At 41.3% G+C, this 20,053-nt stretch overlaps 1 protein-coding gene across 1 annotated transcript in view; it reads right to left on the bottom strand.

The window, feature by feature from the left end:
• Positions 1 to 918: 918 nt before the first annotated feature.
• The window catches only part of DECR1 (2,4-dienoyl-CoA reductase 1), a 156,562-nt gene continuing 137,427 nt past the window's right edge, over positions 919 to 20,053 (bottom strand). The window contains exons 6-10 of the mRNA XM_073631928.1: positions 13,145 to 13,244; positions 12,308 to 12,380; positions 12,059 to 12,205; positions 7,388 to 7,450; positions 919 to 2,189 (exon numbers count right to left, since the gene is read on the bottom strand). Of these exons, the coding sequence (XP_073488029.1) occupies positions 2,130 to 2,189; positions 7,388 to 7,450; positions 12,059 to 12,205; positions 12,308 to 12,380; positions 13,145 to 13,244 (443 nt within the window). The 3' untranslated portion in view covers positions 919 to 2,129. The remainder of the gene's footprint in view (positions 2,190 to 7,387; positions 7,451 to 12,058; positions 12,206 to 12,307; positions 12,381 to 13,144; positions 13,245 to 20,053) is intronic.

Raw genomic sequence — 20,053 nt, 5'->3', positions numbered from 1 at the left:
GTGGCGACAGGGTGTCTTTAAATATATACATAAAGGTTGAGAAGTCATCTTTTTATGTTACACAGTTGTTGGTACATCATAAACACAAATTGTACAGTTGTAGTGTAAAGTGTATAGCCAGCTTATTGGAGGCAATATTTGGCTTGATGTTTTCAAGGACAAGCAGTGCAACATCTGCCCATCTGTGAATAAGTTATGCACACCAGGAGCCTTCTTCAAATCGTTTAATGGCATGTGTGTGAAAGCTTGTTTCCTTTTTTCTTTTCTACAGAAAAATACATTTTTGCTGTCAGTTACAAAATCTTTTTAACAATCACAAACCCTTTCATTGATCATAGAAACTTGTTCTCCCATTGCTACATAGTTCAACTGTTATGAGTTCTGCTTGAAAATGTTGATTTGATTGCTTTAAATGGCCTAACGAGCAAAGTCACAAAATATTTGTCTTTATCAGAAACCCTGTGCGTTGGCGAAGTATACACTACAACTGCTATAGTGAACACACATAGCTCATTCTTGGCATCTGTGAGATGCCAAGAATATAGCCAGGTCCCAGGACAATATTACTTCAGCCTGCACGTTTAAGAGTGACATCAGTGGCTGCCAAATGGAGGACACAGAAGATGTTGAACCTCAAAGAAGACTGTCAGAATATGTCAGAGGCCATAGATGGAAACTTTGATGGGGAAAAGGGATGTCACATTGCTAGAGGAAGGCACATGGTTAGGTTAATGTGCCATAATGTGAAACTATGATGTGCATACTTTACATTATGGCAAGAGCCCACCCATCCTGTAATAAATTGCTTTTTTTTTGTGCTTGCAGACACCCTGAACACTTGCATTTTTCACACACGTTCTTATGTAATAAAAGATTTTCTGCTATGGAAAAAAAAAAAAAAAAAACCAAGACAAATGCTTTTCCTCAGGTATTATTTATTATGTAAGCACCATTTAATTTGTACAAATGTATTTGATACAGAAAATGTAATTTTCCCCATTTAAGACCTAAACCTTGAGGTGGCTTATTTCTTGAAAAAACTAAAATAAACCTACAAGTCTTAATAATGACAAACTTTGTTGAAAGATGCATTAGCTAGTTCGTGATTAAACATTATTCATAACAGAAAGTACAGTTTTTTTTTTAGCATTTTATTAGAGGGAATCTGTCACACTAGAAATAATCGCAGGCCTGTTGGGGACATTGTTAATTGAGGAGTCACTGACCTGGAATAGGCACAGTGTATCAACAAAAACAAAGGATCAGGATGACATCTCCACAGTCAGCACCTTGAAATACTATGCATCAGTTTAGTAAAGTATGACTGCATTATTTTGTTAATATACATAATTTTCTAACTGTAACAATCAAAATTTTCTTTTTCAATGCACTATGCTTTATTGTACTAATCAGACAGTGTTAACACATATAGGGGTTGTTTTACTTAAGGCAAATATACTGTACACTGCAAGTGCAGTTACTCCAGAGCTCAGTAAATAAGGTAAAGCTTCACTTTGCAAAGAATACCCAATCACATGCAAGGAAAAAAAAAAAAAACTGCATTTTTGCTTTCACATGATTTGATGATAGAAAATCAGCAGAGCTTCCCCTCGGATCTAGAGCAACTGCACTTGCAGTGCACAATATATTTGCCTTTAGTAAATCAACCTAATATTATTTTTTTCATTGCAAGTATGACAGTTATTACACAAAGATTGTCACACAAGTTATTGTTCTTTCATACATCATTAGCTCTTCATTGGTGATGACTGTGGTGAGATGTCCATAAAGGAGAGCAGTTTTGGGCAATTTGAGCTGGACATAGATATCAATACACAAGAAAAAATTATGATTTGTTAGAAAAAAAAGGGCTTTCAGTGGTTAAATATCCATTTGCACAACAATTATCAATCCTGACTGACCTTTTAATGTTAATACCAATCTAGATCGAGGTGAACTGAAGATCAGCAAAGACAGCTCCTGACAGTTGATGTCTTTATAGTAGTGTAATTTTGGTTAGGCCTATTGGACAATCACAGTGTTGCATGGTATGAGGAAGTTAGAGGAATTTTAGGAGATAAAACACAAAGCTCTTCTTTAACAGTCCATGGAATCAGCACAGAATGCGCTTAGGAACCTTTAGTTTTCCGGATTAATTTTTCCATTATATCCCATTGTTCTTTTGTTACCTGTGGAAAAAGGCAGAAAGTAAAAAATAAACACATTATATACACGCCAACCTCCTGCAAGGTTGCATAAAGTCTTGTGATGTTGAAATTATTACAGGAAGAATGATTGTATAACTTTACTTAGATTAACCCTACTAAACTAAACTGCTAGCAAGACGTAAAGTAGCCTTGGAATCCCAAAACAAGACAAATCTTAACTTCAGTTTACAAAGCAGAACTCTGGCATAGGGCTTCTTATAACTCATTGTCGATCAGACAACCCACCCATCATGCTGTGACCAAAAGTAATGTACACGAGTCAGGAGGGTGTCTGCAAGAGCCTGACTTTGAGCTAAAGTCAAAATTTACATAAGGAACTTCACCAGATTCATGGCTTCTAGATTGCTGTTAAAGCTCAACTCCCCTTTTGTTGAGGAAAAAAAACATTTCCCTCTGGGTGATCTATGTACATTGAGTGTATTTTGGTTTTGTGCAGCTCTAGGCAAGACTAAAATCGGGCGCCCCCATATGAATTTGCCACACCCCTTCCTGTGTAAGACCCACCCCTTCTGTAAACTCTACCCCTTCCTCTTTAGGCCCCACCTCAGGAGTTGGTAAGAAACTGCAGATATACTATAGGAGCTGGTCAGAGACTGCAGACATGATACAGGAGATGGTCAGACTGCGGACATGATACAGGAGACGGTCAGAGACTGCGGACAAGATCAGAGGCTGCGGACATGGTCAGGGGCTGCGGACATCTTTCTTCTAATACATTTGCTGGTTATCATTACTTACATGATACATCACTTTGACCGTCCCCTCCGCTGAGCCCAGCCAAGCCGACGCGATTCAAGACTGCCTACATAGCTGAGTACAGCCAAGTTGAGCTAAGCGGGGACCACCCCCCCGCCCGAGCACAGCCCAGCCCAGCCGAGGTGAGCTGAGACCGCCCCCCCGCCCAGCCGAGTGGGGACCGCCCCCCCCGCCCAAGCACAGCCGAGGTGAGCTGAGACCACCCCTCTGCTTGAGCATAGCCAAGCCCAGCCGAGCGGGGACCACCCCCCCCGCCCGAGCACAGCCGAGCCATTCAACTTTATGCCACCGTCGGGACTTGATTGGGGGCTTTTTTTCATGTGGGGGGGCAGCTTTCTTGTCGCAAAGTGCCGCCTTAGGCCTAGGCCTTGTCGGCCTAGGCCAAGACACAACACTGTGTACATTGCAAGGATTTAAAAAAAAAAAAAAACTGTTGCAGATTTCTACCTTTTGTTATTCTGAAGAAATCCTTGTTTGTTCCTCTGTGCCAAGTGAGTCTAATGGCAGTGGTTTCTTAATTATCCATCAGATGCAGCACCCGCGGGGCTCTAATGAGGAAGACTGCTGGGTCTGCATCCCTTTAGATGCAATTTCCCATTGATTAGTATCTTACTAAAAATTACATTTTTGTTGCAGGGGATGTCAAAAATTTGACTTGCATCTTAGTGTAGTCTGGAACAATCAGCGAGCCATTAACACAAGCAGGAAATTGGGTTTCTGGGAGGCATTCTGTACACATTCTGTGTACAGAAAACCTCCAGGTAGCCATATTGCATTTACAGAAAATTACAGCAGCTGCAGATTGAAAAGGAAAGGTAATTTTTAATAACATTTAATTTCGCAATATGACTGTCGCAACTGTATATGCTATATTATTTTTTTTTTAATGCCATTCCCCCCCCCCATGAAAGTGGAGTTACCCTTAAACCCTTTCACTGTCAGGTTTGTACGTCGTACGGACCTACAGAAGTGCCCTTAGATGGCCAAGTCTGTATGGACCTCATGTCTCCCTCTACTATAAGCTCACGGTCACTACGCTGACAATAAACGTATAACAGAATTGTTCAGCAGACTCTGCTGAACAATTCTATAACTCTGATCAGCGAATTACAACCCGCTGATCAGCGTTATTAACTCCTAATGTGACCGCCCCCACCAATCCCGCCACTTCTCCGTCCCCTGCCTCTCCACTTCCACCTAAAACTACTCCCCCCACTCTCCTTTACTATCCCCTTCCCCCCCGTAGCACTGATTACCCCCCCACCCCGATCCGACCCCCTCAGCTAACCCCATTCCCTGCAGCTACCATCATTAGCAGGCATTCCTCCTCTTCCACTCCCGTCGGCTTCAGGTGCTGCATGGGGCTCCAGATGTGTTGTTCCCCCAATCCATGAGATCACCCCCCATACTGCCCGCACCCCCGATCCATGGCCGCTCTGAGTGGCATCCCTCCTTCCCCTCCCGCCGCCTGCAGCTTCTCCCTGCACTGAGCTCTGGTGAGCTGTCAGACTTGGGAGCATGGCGGAAAGGGGGGGGGGGGGGGGCGGTGAAGGTGGCGGTGAAGTTGGGGCTTGGTAAACATGTGTTTACCAAGATCCCCCCTGTAGTAGAGTGGGCACAGGCAGCGATCACTACAGATCGCTCCTAGATGTCCCACTGACAGCTAATATATAGTAACCATGTATTTTGGGGGACGGCCCGCACGGTGACAGTCTCCACCCGCACTCACCCCTCCTTGGCTTCTTTGGGAGAAGGAATATTAATTTGCTATTGTCACAAGTGGGTGGGTTCGGGGTGCAATGCTCTGCGCCCAAAGTCCAACCTTTTTCAAGCCAATTATAGCCTCAGGCTCCAATCATGTGGCTTGAAAAAAAAAAACCTCATACAAACGTATGAGTCCAGCACCCTGCAGGAGGGCGGTGCCCCAGCACCTCTAATGGACGGCCGCTCCTGATAAAACCCCTTTTACATGGAGTGGACTCTGTCAAGCAGATCCGCCTGCTCAGCAGGGGATCTGTCTAATGATCCCCGCAGAGCAGGTGGATGACTGGTCTGTGTCTGCTCCACTGATGCAGAGCGAACACCGAAACGGCCTGCTGTTCTCTATGGAGTGGTCGCATGGAAACGGACTACCTGTCCATTTCTATCCAATATCATCCGATCCGATCTGCTAGATGGATGGGGAATGGGATCCCCATCAGTCTGTTTTTAGTGGACTGCACTGGAACGGATGCAGGCGGGTGTAACTGGACACATGTCCATTTACATCAGCCTCTCCATAGAGAACAATGGGTGGTCCGATTGGGCCCTCCTAAAAAATGGACAGGCAGATCCAATCGGTGTGCTTGTGTGAAAGGGTCCTAAGGCCAGATGTTCAGTGTATCTCTGTGCAGGCAGTTCCATTGATGTCATTTGGGATGTAGAAACTGCACAAACAGAGCCGTTGCTCCCAATTTTACATCTATGTAGGTCCGCATGCATGTCCCTGAGCTCACACTGTCTGCGTTCGGGGTGGTGTGGTGTACCCACACAGATGTCAGATTGGGAACAGCAGCTATGCCTGTGCAGCCATTGCATCCCAATTGACTGCCTGTACGGGGATGCATGGAACACCTGTGCATTCCTGTGCAGGTAAACATGGCCCCCTTTGGGTGTACACTTTAGTATGTCACATGTGAACGATGCTTTAGTAGAAATTTAGCAGAAATGTTGTAAGCTTTATTGTGTTTATGTGCACCATTAATGATCTTAGTGTATTTTTAGTGAAAATATTGTTTAAGCTATAAGTGAAAAAGGAAAACCTCCAGATTTTCTAAGAAACGTTTGCGTACCTCCAATTTTCACTATTTCTCAAAAAGGCGCAATTTAAAATGTACAAATATTAGTTATTTATTAACGCAACACAGGTTAAGCGTTTATAGTTAGTAGGAATTTAGCAGGAATTTTGTAAAATTAGCTGTTTTTGTATCTGCCAATAATGATTTTAGTGTATTTTTAGCAAAAATATTGCTTTGGTAAACATTTGCGCAAATATCGTGGGGCCTTAAAATTCAATAGCACCTTCTTTTTAGTCTACTGGTCCTATGCTTTCAGAAAATAGATAAATTGTTTGGGGGGGTCTTTCACAAATTCTGAATACTGTAAGGGAAAAATGAAAACCCTTCAGATTTTTTGAGGAATTTGTATATTTACCAGGCGCAATTTAAAATGAACAAATATTTGTTATTTATTAACTCCATACAGGTTAAGTTTTTATATTTAGAAGGGATTTAGCAGGAATTTTGTAAAAGTAGCTATGCTTTTATCGGCTAATGATTTTAGTGTATTTTTTGCAAATATATTGGTTTGATAAACATTTGCGCAAATACTGCAGGGGGCTTAAAAAAATCAGCAGCACCTTATTTTTATTCTAGAGGTCATATGCTTTTAGAAAATATATGGTTTTTGGGGGTCTTTCACAAATTCTAAAAGCTGTAAGGGAAAAATTAAAACCTTCAGATTTAGAGAAATTTGGATATTTACACTTTTGCGTCTGTTCAATTTTCACCATTTCGCAAAAAGGCGCAATTTAAAAGAAGTTACAAATATTTGTTATTTATTAGCTCAATACAGGTTAAGCTTTTATATTTAGTAGGGATTTTGTAAAATTTGCTGTGCATTTATCTGCCAATTATGATTTTAGAGGATTTTTAGCAAAAATATTGTTTTGATAAACATTTGCACAAATATCATGGGACCTCAGAAATCAGTAGCACCTTCTTTTTATTCTGCTGATCATGTGCTTTCAGAAAATATGATTTGGAGAGGTCTTTTACAAACTCTGAAAGGTATAAGTGAAAAATAAAAAAAGCAAAAAAGAAAAATTGACAGACAGGCACCTTTAAGTATCTAGTATACTGTCCTGTTACCAGTCCAGCAAATTATATCTAAACACACAAGTTTACTTTTAAAAAAACAAAACTGAGTTTTTAGGCAGCAGTGTGCAAGAGGCCTAAAATGGTAAAATTTCAGCAGGGTTTCCCAATTTTCATTTACAAATTTTGCTCATCTCTAGTAGTAATAATAATAATAATAATAATAATAGTAAAATCACATAACTATTTTAAGATATTCCTGCTTGGGCTACTTTTCTCTGAAGACTGTTGTGGGATGAACTTTGCATAACTGGCTGTTCCAGTCAGGTACAATTTTGCAGTTGTGTTTGTGTGTTTTATGTATACATAAAGGGAGAACATAGTAGTAAAATCAGAAAAAAAAAAAACTATACTAAAAAGAGCCAGATGGGGACAATGAGCACAAGCAGCAGAAGAAAGGAATCCACACAAGGAAGACTACACATAGCAAACACAAAATCAGAAAAAGAACAGATTTAGTGACTTTAGGAAGTGTAATGTATACGTTACCTTCTGCAAACTATTAAATTCTCCAGCCATATAGACATATTCACCGCCATCCATTCTTATTACCTGAAACAAAGAGAAATATGAAATGAGAATATACAACTTAAATACAAGTTAGTATTTTTGGGTGAAGGTTCTACTTCTTTTAAGTAATCTCTTTTGTGCTCTGAGATCACTGATGCCAGTAAACGCAACAAAATAACTTGCATACCTAAATCATTTTTCATACGTTTTTTTAGGTTGTATAAGGCTTTTAATTGGTACAAATATTTTAAAGGGACTCTTCGGTCAGTTTTTAAAGAGACACTTACCAGCGCTGTCCTCACCTGAGCTGGTTCATGGTTGGCATTCAGATACCTGGCGCTGCCATGTTAAAAGCCAGCTTCACAGCTGGCCCCCCACTGCGCATGCACGAGCTGTGCTGTGCTCTGTGAATGGTCCCACAACCTTCTGGGATCTGTGATGTGTCCCAGGTGGTTGGGGGCAGGGAGGGAGGGGTAAAAACTTCCACTGCAATTGTCTAGGTGATTCCAGCAAGTGGGAGTTGTGGTTTTCCAGAAAAAGGTATCTGCTCCCTAAGATAAAAGTTCCAAAAGTGAAAGGGGGGGGGATCAGTAGAGATTCCCTTTTAAGGTGGAGTTCTGCTTTAAATCAACTTTGTTCTGTTCCTTTAGCATTGGCATACAAATGCATAAAATTAAAAAATACATTATTTTGGTTTCATTTTAATACTGTAATAATGGCAACAACGTTCATCTGCAGACTTCCGCCTTGCATATGATCACTATGTCATTGCTGACACAATGATCATATGATCAGGAAGTCAGTTTGCCTTCCGATCCTCATTGGGGACTCAAACTGTCAGTGACTGCTCTAAATAACTACTGGCTCTTATCTGTAAAGGGGATGCTTATAAACATAACCCTAGCACAGGGCATCACCCTTGTAATTGTTTATCCCCTTGCCGCCGAGCGTACGCAGATATGCGGCCTCGGCTTTAGGGGGTTATACCGGGATGATGCCCGCAGCTACCGTTTTTTTTTTTTTAGAGCGGGCGATCGGCTATCCAGGGATAACAAGTGATGTGGCTAAAAGCCGCTCGGCTGTGTTATGTAAAAAAATGAAATTAAAAAAAAAACAAAACAATTTTAAAGCACCCCTGTCCCCGCGAGCTCGCGCAGCAAAGAAAACGCATACGGAAGTCACACCCGCATATGTAAACGGTGTTCAAATCACACATATGAGATATCACTGTGATCGTAAGCGCGAGAGCAATAATTCTAGAACTAGACCTCCTCTGTAACTCTAACCTGGTAACCGGTATTTTTTTTTTTTTAAATGTCGCCTATGGAGATTTTTTAGGTACCGTAGTTTGTCGCCATTCCATGAGCGTGCGCAATTTTAAAGTGTGACATGTTTGGTATCCATTTACTCGGCGTAACATCATCTTTCACATTATACAAACAAAAATTGGGCTAACTTTTGGTTTAATTTTAATACTGTAATAATGGCAACAATGTTCATCTGCAAAAAAAAATAAAAAAATAAAAAAATCGCAGAGGCAATCAAATGCCATCTAAAGAAAGCTCTATTTGTGGGGAAAAAAAGGACGCAAATTTCGTTTGGGTACAAAATTGCATGACCGCGCAATTACCAGTTAAAGCAGCGCAGTGCCAAATTGTAAAAAGCCCTCCGGTCATTGAGCTGCCAAATGGTCCGGGGCTGAAGTGGTTAAAATGACATGTCTAAGACTGGCCCACAGGGTGACACACTGTTATGAACTGGGTAACAACACTGTTTGTTCTGAGGTGAATTTGTTGAAAAATATGGACAGGGTCAACAAGGCTTTGTTACAAAAACAAAAGAAAACAGAAAAAAAGCATATTTTATATATATATATATATATATATATATATATATATATATATATATATATACACATATACATACATATATATATATATATATATATATATATATATATATATATATAAAATATTCAGTTTCTTCAGTGGTGCCTTGGCAAAATGCCTAAAAAATTTGTATACAAACCAGTGGGTGGATGAAGCCTGTCTTTTAGTTGCACAAAGCCACAGGTTTTGCATTGTGCACCATAACAACCTTCCAGTCATCGGTGTCCTAACGTACCAATGACATCATCGATTGATAAGGGGTACATTGGGTGCCTGCACAGCATACTTTTTTGCCCCTCCTTGTCAGCACAGGGATCACATTAGCTGGGTGAGGGAGAGAAACTAAGGGAGAAGAAAAACACTGGAATACTGGTCAGTATCAGTGTGCTGACAAGTCATGTTTTGATAGAAATTCTTTTTCTTCCTCAATCTCCAAAATCTCATATATGGCCCCAAGTAAGTCTTCTAGGGACAATTTGTACTTGGGCCCCTTTTTCTCTCTCCCCCCCCCCCATCCTCCTGCTCCGAATCTGAGCTGTCTGTGGCTATTACACTAAGCGCGCTGCTACCCACTCTTTCCCTCATTGTCTCCTGCGACCCTGAGGCGACTGGTCTTGGCAAGGCTATGGGAGAGGAACTTCCAGAGGGAGCGGTTGGAGGTTTACCCTGCGCAATACATTTTTTAAGATCCTTAAAGGTAGTGGCCAAATCCTCCCTAACGGATCCAAAGATTTTTGTGTAGATTGCATCTGACTGTTTTTTAACCAGTCTGTCGAAACACACTTGGCATAGCGGCTCTGTGTATTCCAAGGGCATCTTGGTAGCACATTTTGCACACCGCTTTCTGGGAGTAGGCTCTGGTTCTTTAGAAGGCTTGGCCTGCCAAGACAAACACAGGGGCTCATGGCTGTGAGAAAAAAAGTATACTCAACCCGCCAAACAAAGTGCACACCCAGTGACACCTTACTAAGCCTTGTAGTGCCCCAGCCTGCTAGAGACCACCACCATCTAGCTAGCTGTTCCCAAACTGGACAACAAAGGGTCACTCCACTGGTGCCTACTACCTGTGTCCCGCTGGTGCCTGAGTCCCTGGGAGCCTGGGAAGATGACAGAGCATCCGTCCGTGCTGTCCCCTGATCCGTGTCCACGATAATGGCACCAGCCAGCCATTCAAGCTTCCCCCGATGACATCACCCGCCCCAGGAATTGATGCGCCACGTCTCCCGGGTCAAACGGCCTCCAGATGCGGGTACGCGCCCCCCCCCTACCGCCGAAGCCGCCAAGGGGATGGTGTAGTGGCGCCTTTCGCCATGCCTGGGCTCAGAAGAAGCCAGAATCCGGGTCACCTCCTGCATGCAGCTAACTCAACTCGCCGTGTTTGGAGGAGGAATGCTGCCTATGAGCCCAAGAACACCATCCCCACCCTGAAACATGGAGGTGGAAACATTATGCTTTGGGGGTGTTTTTCTGCTAAGGGGACAAGACAATGTCACTGCATCAAAGGGACGATAGACAGGGCCATGTACCATCAAATCTTGGGTGAGAACCTTTTTCCCTCAGCCAGGCCATTAAAAATGGGTCACGGATGGGTATTCCAGCATGACAATGACCCAAAACACATGGCCAAGGCAACAAAGGGGTGGCTCAAGAAAACGCACATTAAGGGCCTGGAGTGGCCATAGAAAATATGTGGAGGGAGCTGACGGTTCGAGTTACCAACATCAGCCTCAAATCCTTAAAGAGGAGTTCCCATTTTACAAACAAAATTAAAAGTCAGCAGCTACAAATACTGCAGCTGCTGACTTTTAATAATCGGACACTTACCTGTCCCACGGTCCAGCGATAAGGGGGATAGAAGCTCCGCTCGTCTCCCCCTCCATTCGGAGGTACCGGCAGTGCAACTGTGGGCGCCGGCTGTGGCTTCACAGCCGGGCACCCACTGCGCATGCGCGAGTGGCGCCGCACGCCGTGATTGGCCGCTCAGTCATCTGGGACCTGTAATGTGTCCCAGATGATTGACAAGAGGGAGGGGGCAGAGCTGAGCCCTTCCTGCGCCGAGGGGAAGTGATGTCACCAGCCCAGGCACTGAAGGAGGCAGACTACGAGGGACCTCCTAGCAACAGCCATTTAGAGGCGAGTAAAAAAAAAAAATTGTTTCCAAATTTATTTATTTATTTTTTTTTAGGAACATTCATGCTTTTTTTTTTTTTTTTCGGTGGAACACCACTTTAATGACTTGGGGAGGATCTGCAAAGAGTAGTGGGATAAAAATCCCTCCTGAGATGTGTCCAAATATGGTGGCCAACTACAATAAATTTCTGACCTCTGTGATTGCCAACAAGGGTTTTGCCACCAAGTCATGTTTTGCGAAGGGGTCAAATAATTATTTCACTCATTAAATGAAAATCAATTTATAACTTTTTTGAAATGTGTTTTTGTGGATTTTTTTTCCTCCTAAGTGATGTTTTGGATTATATTTTAACACTTTTTTGGTGGGTTATGGTTAATGGGTACAGTCAGTTGAATGAGGCGATTTTACCAAATATATGGTAATATATGGTATTTATTATAACCAAAATTGAATTACTTTTCTGAAGCCAGAGTTGTGGCCTCCTCCATTATTGACTTTATGCTTTAAACTTGGTTCATGCAGAAGACGTAATTTCCACTGTTCCACTTACACACGTGCATATATATATATATATATATATATATATATATATATATATATATATATAAAAATCCCAAGCAATAAACTTACTGCTCCAGACACCCAATTAGCATAGTCACTGCACAGGTACACTGCAAGATTGGCTAGTTCTTCAACAGTTCCAAGGCGTCCACAGGGAATTCTTTTTGGTATATCAGCCTCAAAGGCTCCAGTGGGATCTAAGCGGCTAAAGGCTCCCTGATAAAGAGAAAACAAGGATTAATTATAAAAAAAAAACCTTGTGTAATTCTAAACTTTAATTATGAAATCTATAATACGGTTTATGAAACTTTCATGCACCTTAGTTTTTATGGGCCCAGGCTGTATCACATTAAACCTCATTCCGTATTTTCCCCATTCAGCAGCGAGGGATCTTCAGTATGGAAGAAAGCAAAATACATCATTTCTGTAAAAGACATTGAAATAGCCTACAAATACAATTTATATTCTTCTTAATCCTGCATGAAAATATCTACTTTGCCACTTGTTGGGTCATGAGAATGGAGTATCTATTCTTTGGGGACGTTACTAATACACTGCATGGCTGCTTGGTAGCACAGGTAACACATCACATCATTTCATTGTCAAATTTCCCATACATGATATATTGATCATAATGGATATTGTAACTTGGCTGGTGTGTACATAAAAAGGGGGCCAAAACAAAATTTTCCTGTACAGATAAAAAAAGGGAGCCTGCAAATAACCCATTGTCTAGGAATACACCTGTGTCCTGTATGATTAAGATAAAGCAATTATTCAATTAGATGCTATTGGCTTGTTATAAATAAGCATTATTGAATATGCATTTTGATTATATGCTACCAGCGGGTTCTCTGACAAGAAAAGTGTACATTGAACCTGACCCTGAAGAAACATAAAATTGAATGTGTCTACTTTAGCAATACAAAATCATATACATTTAGAGACAAATTCAGTAGAAGACTATTAACCTACCAAAAATTTCTGGAGTTCTAGAGAAAAAGTCATGCAAACAAACAAACATGCAGGAATTATCACTGCTAGAAATAAAACCCAGTAACCCAGCACTGCAAAGCAAGCCTGCTATGCCCCTGTTCTGCCCTTAAAGCAGTTATTATTATTAGTAAGGTGTACTGAGTATCACGAAGAACTTACTTGCACAGAGCTTCTACACCTGCCTTAGCAGAAGCACTAGGGACTAAAAAGCCAGTCCCGCTTTCTGCATATATTGTCGTAATAGCCAGAAATGCAGCACCTGAAATTAGATAAACAGGACGGGTAGACACAGTAAATTTTACTTAAAATGCAATAATAAAAACGATTAACATTCACACAAATAAGGATTGGTTTCATATTTTTTCATAATATACATATTTATGTGCACTTTCAAATAAGCTCAATATCTGAACTAATGATCACAAAAATTACACTATGGAGAGTTTCTGCCATTTGTAAGTTCATAGGCATGTTTTTTCGAATCTCCATAAGTCTTTAGAATGGGGAATGTCTGTCATTCATCTTCCCATAGAATTTGTTGCCACCACCAATACTTGGATTATTTAGGCTAGAGGGATAGCCAAGTAAACAGACATTCGGATCTAAAAGATTTTCAGTCAGTATTTGTCTTTTCAAATAGATTATCTCTTCAAATTAGATTCAGCAGGTGCAACCAGGACTGGCTAAAGATGCCTGTCCCAATAAAACCTTTAATAGAAGGAATAACTAAATGTCTTCAAACGCCTCACTGGTGTCTGATAACCCTTATAGATATTCTCATTGTTTTCTTTTACAAGTACCTAAAGAGCTTCTGGAGACCCAATATCTTTTGCTTAGAAAGACATACAGGATAATGGAGTTCCTTAGAAAATTGAATGTTTCAGCATATCAAAGATAAATCTTGCAAACAATTCCTCTCTTCAGAGATTTTTTAGAGAAAGGAGTCTCAAAGGAATGTGGTCTCAGAAGAGCTTGCAAGAACTGTGAAATTTTAAAATATAAAAATACAGCTGAGCAGCAAAGCTGATTTTTTTTTTTCCAACATGGAAAAATAAAATGAAAAAACAATAAAAACTTAGCCACACAATCCAAAAGTTATCTAATCTCTTTACTGCTCCACCATTCCACCGGTTAGACTTGAGATCAAGAGGAAAGTGCTAGTTGTCTACAACAGGAGTAAGAATTTACCGTAATTTCAGTGTAAATTTACTTTACATATTTTAAAAGTCTGCAATGTGAATGAAGAATGCCTAAGCGTTTGGGTTTCTAATGTTAAATTTTTCAGATGGAAACAGACATGTGAAACCTATTATGAATAGAGAAAGCTTTCGCTATATAAACCCATAACTGTTTGGGAAGGTTTAGATGACACTGAGCAACATATGAATGCTGAAAATTATTATAATAAATTGCAAGTGTCTTGTAATACTCTTCTACTGTTCAATATGGGATGCTAAGACCAGTATTGACAGACTCCAATCGCTGCTACTGCAGGTTGGGCCACTGATCCTGCTAAGGAGAAAACATCCTTCAATAGGGATTCCATCCTTTTATCTACAGGATCCCTGAGCATCTGAGCATTGTCTACAGGACAAGTCAGGCTATTATTTACGGAGGATCCCCTAGTGTCTCTGGTTCCTGGGGTGCTTGAACCTCTTCTACCCATAGTGCAAAGCAACAAGGTGTGAGGTATACAAATGAACACTGCCCGCTGAGCGATGCAGTCTGGCTAAAAGCCTTGCTACCCAATGCTCAGTCTGGTGTTACTTCAGTAAATGCTGCCTAGGAGAATGCCTGTGTCCCACCTTACATGCGACCGTCAGCTCTGTGTCTCTCAGAAGGCTGAGTGCACCTGTACAGAGTGCCTTTAATAGCCTGCAGCTGGCCTGAGTGGGAGTCTAAACACTCTGTGCTGACATCCCGCCCCCTCCTCTACCGCCCCCCTCGAGTTTTGAAAAAAACGAGCGCTTCCCGCACTGCCGACTCTCCTGTCATGCTTCTGGAGAAAAGGCTGGGGATGGGGGGGGGGGGGGGAGGAGGGAGACTGGTAACAAGATCTGCCTGAACGGCTATCTTCAGAGATGGTGGCCATTAGGCCGCAGAGCCCGGGTGGTATAACCACTTTCTAGACCCCTGTGACCCCTCTCTAGCCTGGGGGGAACATTCAAACATGAGAAATCCCCCTTTCCACCTTACCTGCTTGCAGCCTGCTTTGAGATGCTGGGACATAATCAGCACTTTTACCAAAAGACAAGAGTGCTATACGTTTTTAAATTTAAAGAATTTAATTTTAGAAAAAAAATCTGATCATCATCTCTTCCTTTACGAAACCAGTTGGAACTTTTGGAGACTTAAAAGCGGAGTTCCGCCCAAAAATGGAACTTCCGCTTTAAGGGGGGGGGGGGGATCGGGTACCTCGTTTTCACAGGTACCTAGCTCCCACTTACTCTCCTGGTGGTGCGGCGCAGAGCGGAAGTTCACCTCTCCCCCCTCCCTCCCTGCAATACCCCACAGGTCCCAGAAGATTGCCCAGTCATTGACAACGCGCAGCACGGCTCGAGGATGCGCAATGTGCGCCTAGCTGTGAAGACACTTGCAATGCCAGCCCCGCAGAGAGGAGGGGGGAGAGAAGCGAGGCTTCAAGCGGCCACATCGCTGGACCGTGGGACAGGCGAGTGTCTGTTTATTAAAAGTCAGCAGGTACACTTTTTGTAGCTGCTGACTTTTAAATTGGTGGAGCTCCGCTTTAAGATTCCAAGCACAGATGTCTTAGAGCTCATGACTAGTTTAGAAAGATGATGTCTTTGAAAAATTGAGTAGCAATATCTAATAAGAAATTAACCACGTCGACTGCGTAACGTACATTTACTGCAGCAAAATGGCTCTATTGCGCGAAATCACCCATCTGTACTTCATTTCATGCAATAGCCTCCAGGGGGCGCATGCTCGCCGCCGGAGACCCGATCGTGCGCCGATTGGACAAAGGGGGAGCCAATCAGCGTGCTCGCTCCCGAGAGAGGCAGAACAGCGTTCTGCCTATGTAAACAAGGCAGATCGCCATTCAGACAGGGGGAAAAGATGGAGATCTTGTGTTTCGGTCTCTGTCTTCACCCATTATAAATAAAATAAAGTCATCGCAAAAAATCCAATATTTAAAAATACAAGTAGCTGAACACTGAAGGTAAACATAAAAAACCTCAAAGTATATAGGGTGAATAACGCAGTGCAGCGCTATACCCAGAAGTTCAAATATTACTAATAAAAGTCCCTTTAAATTTAAATCCAAAAGTTGATAGAGAAAAGGTCTCCTCTGTAGTGGTCTAAGTGCTCATGACAGCCCATGCAGTGCTATACATCCGTGATTCCACCACCAGCTAGCCAAACCGCTCACCTCAGCATATGGACCCCTGAGCTAACAGACGGGTCAAAACAGCATTTACCACTCTCAGTGGATAAAGATGGAGACTTGCATGGGCAGATGGTCACACGATATAAAGGCAGCACTCAGTAATTTATGATCATGTTCACATGCAATAAAAATAAGAGTACATAGTGCACGCTGTGTGGCTAAGAAGATCACATTTATTAAAAGTCAAGTACTTACATACACAGCACTACACCCTAAGTGCTGGGATAAAGGTAAAATGGCATCAAAGGATAACATCAAGTAGTAATGGTGGCTGCAGTGATGTCCAAGGAACTCCCGCATGCGTATCGTCCACATCCGGACTTCATCAACAGTACCGCTGATGAAGTCCAGATGTGGACGATACGCGCGCGGGAGTTCCTTGGACATCACTGCAGCCACCATTACTACTTGACGTTATCCTTTGATGCCATTTTACCTTTATCCCAGCACTAGGGTGTAGTGTTGTGTATGTGAGTACTTGACTTTTAATAAATGTGATCTTCTTAGCCACACAGCGTGCACTATGTACTCTTATTTTTATTGCATGTGAACATGATCATCAATTACTGAGTGCTGCCTTTATATCGTGTGACCATCTGCCCATGCAAGTCTCCATCTTTATCCACTGAGAGTGGAAAATGCTGTTTTGACCCGTCTGTTAGCTCAGGGGTCCATATGCTGAAGTGAGCGGTTTGGCTAGCTGGTGGCGGAATCACGGATGTATAGCACTGCATGGACTGTCATGAGCACTTAGACCACTACAGAGGAGACCTTTTCTCTATCAACTTTTGGATTTAAATTTAAAGGGACTTTTATTGGTAATATTTGAACTTCTGGGTATAGCGCTGCACTGCTTTATTCATCCTCTGTATTCACCCAGTCAGAGCAACCCCCCCACAGTTAGCAAGCACTCCCAGGGAACACGTTTAACCCTTTGATCACCCCTGATGTTAACCCCTTCCCTGCCAGTGTCATTAGTACAGTAACAGTGCATATTATTTAGCACTAATCACTGTATTGTGTCACTGATCCCCCCAAAAAAAAGTGTCAAAAGTATCAGTTAGGTGTTCAATTTGTATGCCGCAATGTCGCAGTGCCGCTCTCAGTCGCTGATCGCCACCATTACTAGTAAAATAAATAAAATTCCATAAAAATATCCCATTTGTAGACGCTATAACTTTTGCGCAAAATCAATCAATGAACGCTTATTGGGATTTTTCTTTTGCCAAAAATATGTAGCAGAATACATATTGGCCTAAAGTGATGAAGAAATTCATTTTTTACATTTTTTTTTTTTCATTGGACGTGTTTTATAGCAGAAAGTAAAAAAGAAAAACTTTTTTTTTCAAAATGTTCGCTTTCTTTGTTTAAAAATGACCTGGTCATTAAGGGGGTAAAACCTTCCGATGCTGAAGTGGTTAAAGACTTTCCACCAGCATACAAGTCTTAGTAGGTTACCTTTCGCACAACATAGCGAAGGTAAAGCCAGGTTGTTAATTAAAATCTAAAATGTCAAAAGGCACCTCTAACCTTCCTTTGGCTCTCTTCATACAACTGCATTCAGAAGAAGTGGTTAGAAACGGAAAATGAAGGTCAAGCTTCTTTTACAAAACGCCAAAAACTTTGCATATCTTGGTTACAGCACATTTAGTCTGCTTAGGCTGCATATGTTGGGGAAAAGAGGAAAGTTCGAAATGGAGGTACGATTATGTTTACATGTTTCAAAAGAGCAGCCTAGCATGAACCAACTTATTTGCAGGATTGTGTAACGCCTACCCAAGGCTATAACTTTGTAAAATGGGTTACTATGCCATGGAGAGGAACTAGGTAACCCTTCCCACAATGTATCTGTTGCTTTATAATGTCTCACTGGCAGTACACCCAGAAATGAGATTAGGACTGCACTACACAGAGTACCCCGACACAGTGCCACTCAGCATTTGGTTTGCAAGATTTTAAAAAAAAAAAAAAAAAAAAAAAAAAAAAAAAAGAGAAGAAGAAGAAGTGCATGCTTTTAGATCATTTCCCATTGTCCAAAATAGTATATTTGAATTATAAAAACTATTACCACGGCTCATCTGGGGAAGACAGGCATTTGCATTCTGCATCAACCTTAGTTAAATTATTAATCGTTTAATAATAAATGAAAAGTTATCAAAACAATTCTAATTAAACTATTCCTGCCTGAAGGATATCTATACAAAATTTAATACCACAGTGGGGATGGAGAATCTGACTCAGCTAATCAAAATTGATAGCATGGAAATATGCTTCAATTGGAGCACAATAAAATTGAGTTATGAGCTATGTACACATTTTACTAGACATGCCTGGGGAGATCCAAGAACAACTGAATTGAGCCGGAGATTGTATACCTCCATATTGCACACAATGGATCAAAGATCCAATAAATCAAAAAACAGTGGACATAAATATAATTCTCCTTGTAGAATAATACATTATCACAAGACACACATCACTGTAAATGTCTATGAAGGTCATTTGGTTATGGTGTAATATGTGGCTGAATATACTGTAAATGTATTCAGTTGTTCAGCAGGTTGTAAATTGTAAGCTCTTTTAATGGATCGTTTCTCCTCAAACTGATTTATCAGTAATTGGTGGACCCTGGCGTGATTGCGTTACCCACTGGTTTCCTATATCACTTGCTCAGTCGAGCAGCACGATCTCCATCTGGTGTCAAAAATTTTGATTTTCTCCGCCATAGTCTAATGCCCCGTACACACGGTTGGATTTTCCGATGGAAAATGTCCGATCGGAGCGTGTTGTCGGAAATTCCGACCGTGTGTGGGCTCCATCGGACATTTTCCATCGGATTTTCCGACACACAAAGTTTGAGAGCAGGCTATAAAATTTTCCGACAACAAAATCCGATCACGTCAATTCCGACCGTGTGTGGCCTGTTCCGACGCACAAAGTGCCACGCATGCTCAGAAGAAATTCCGACACGGAACAGCTCGGTCTGGTAAAATTAGCGTTCGCAATGGATACAGCACTTTCATCACGCTGCAATGTTAAAAATGGTTTAATACAGCGCACTCTCTTCTTCTTTATAATGTGAGAAGAATTAAGTAGTTTTGCTGCTCATATTCACACACACTTCTCACAAACTTATTTCTTTTTTTTTTATTGGGATTACCTGAATATATTGTTATTTGTCACATCTGACATAAATAATTTTTTTTTTTTTTTTATTTAAAGCCATTTTTATTTTAGATTTTATGTTTGTATTTTTTCAAAGGCTGATCTTTGTTTAATGTTATTTTTAGTTTTACTCCAGAATATTTTTGTGTGTGTTTTGTGTGTCAAGTTACCACAACACCATTGATATCTTTTATTATTGAAGTTCAAGGACATTGTTTGGTGTTGTTGTCCCTTGTTAATTTCACATTGTATTTTTGAAATGTACCTGAATCCTCACAAACAAACTGTCCTTTTTGAAGTAAAACACACATAGGCAAGTATAATTCAAACCAAAATTCCTTTATTAAGGGCTCAGAACCAAACAAAGAGGGAGGCAACGCTGGATAAACAGGAGAAATTAGCGAAGCCTTGGACCCCCCAGGGCAGACATCAATTCTTGAACATCAAAATTGGTGGCCTGAGGAGTCCATATGTAAGGAAGTGCAGTCTGGTCC

This window comes from Aquarana catesbeiana, linkage group LG05 (genome assembly GCF_042186555.1).
Source record: "Aquarana catesbeiana isolate 2022-GZ linkage group LG05, ASM4218655v1, whole genome shotgun sequence".
Lineage (NCBI taxonomy): Eukaryota > Metazoa > Chordata > Amphibia > Anura > Ranidae > Aquarana > Aquarana catesbeiana.
This window is presented reverse-complemented; position numbering and strand designations above follow the sequence as displayed.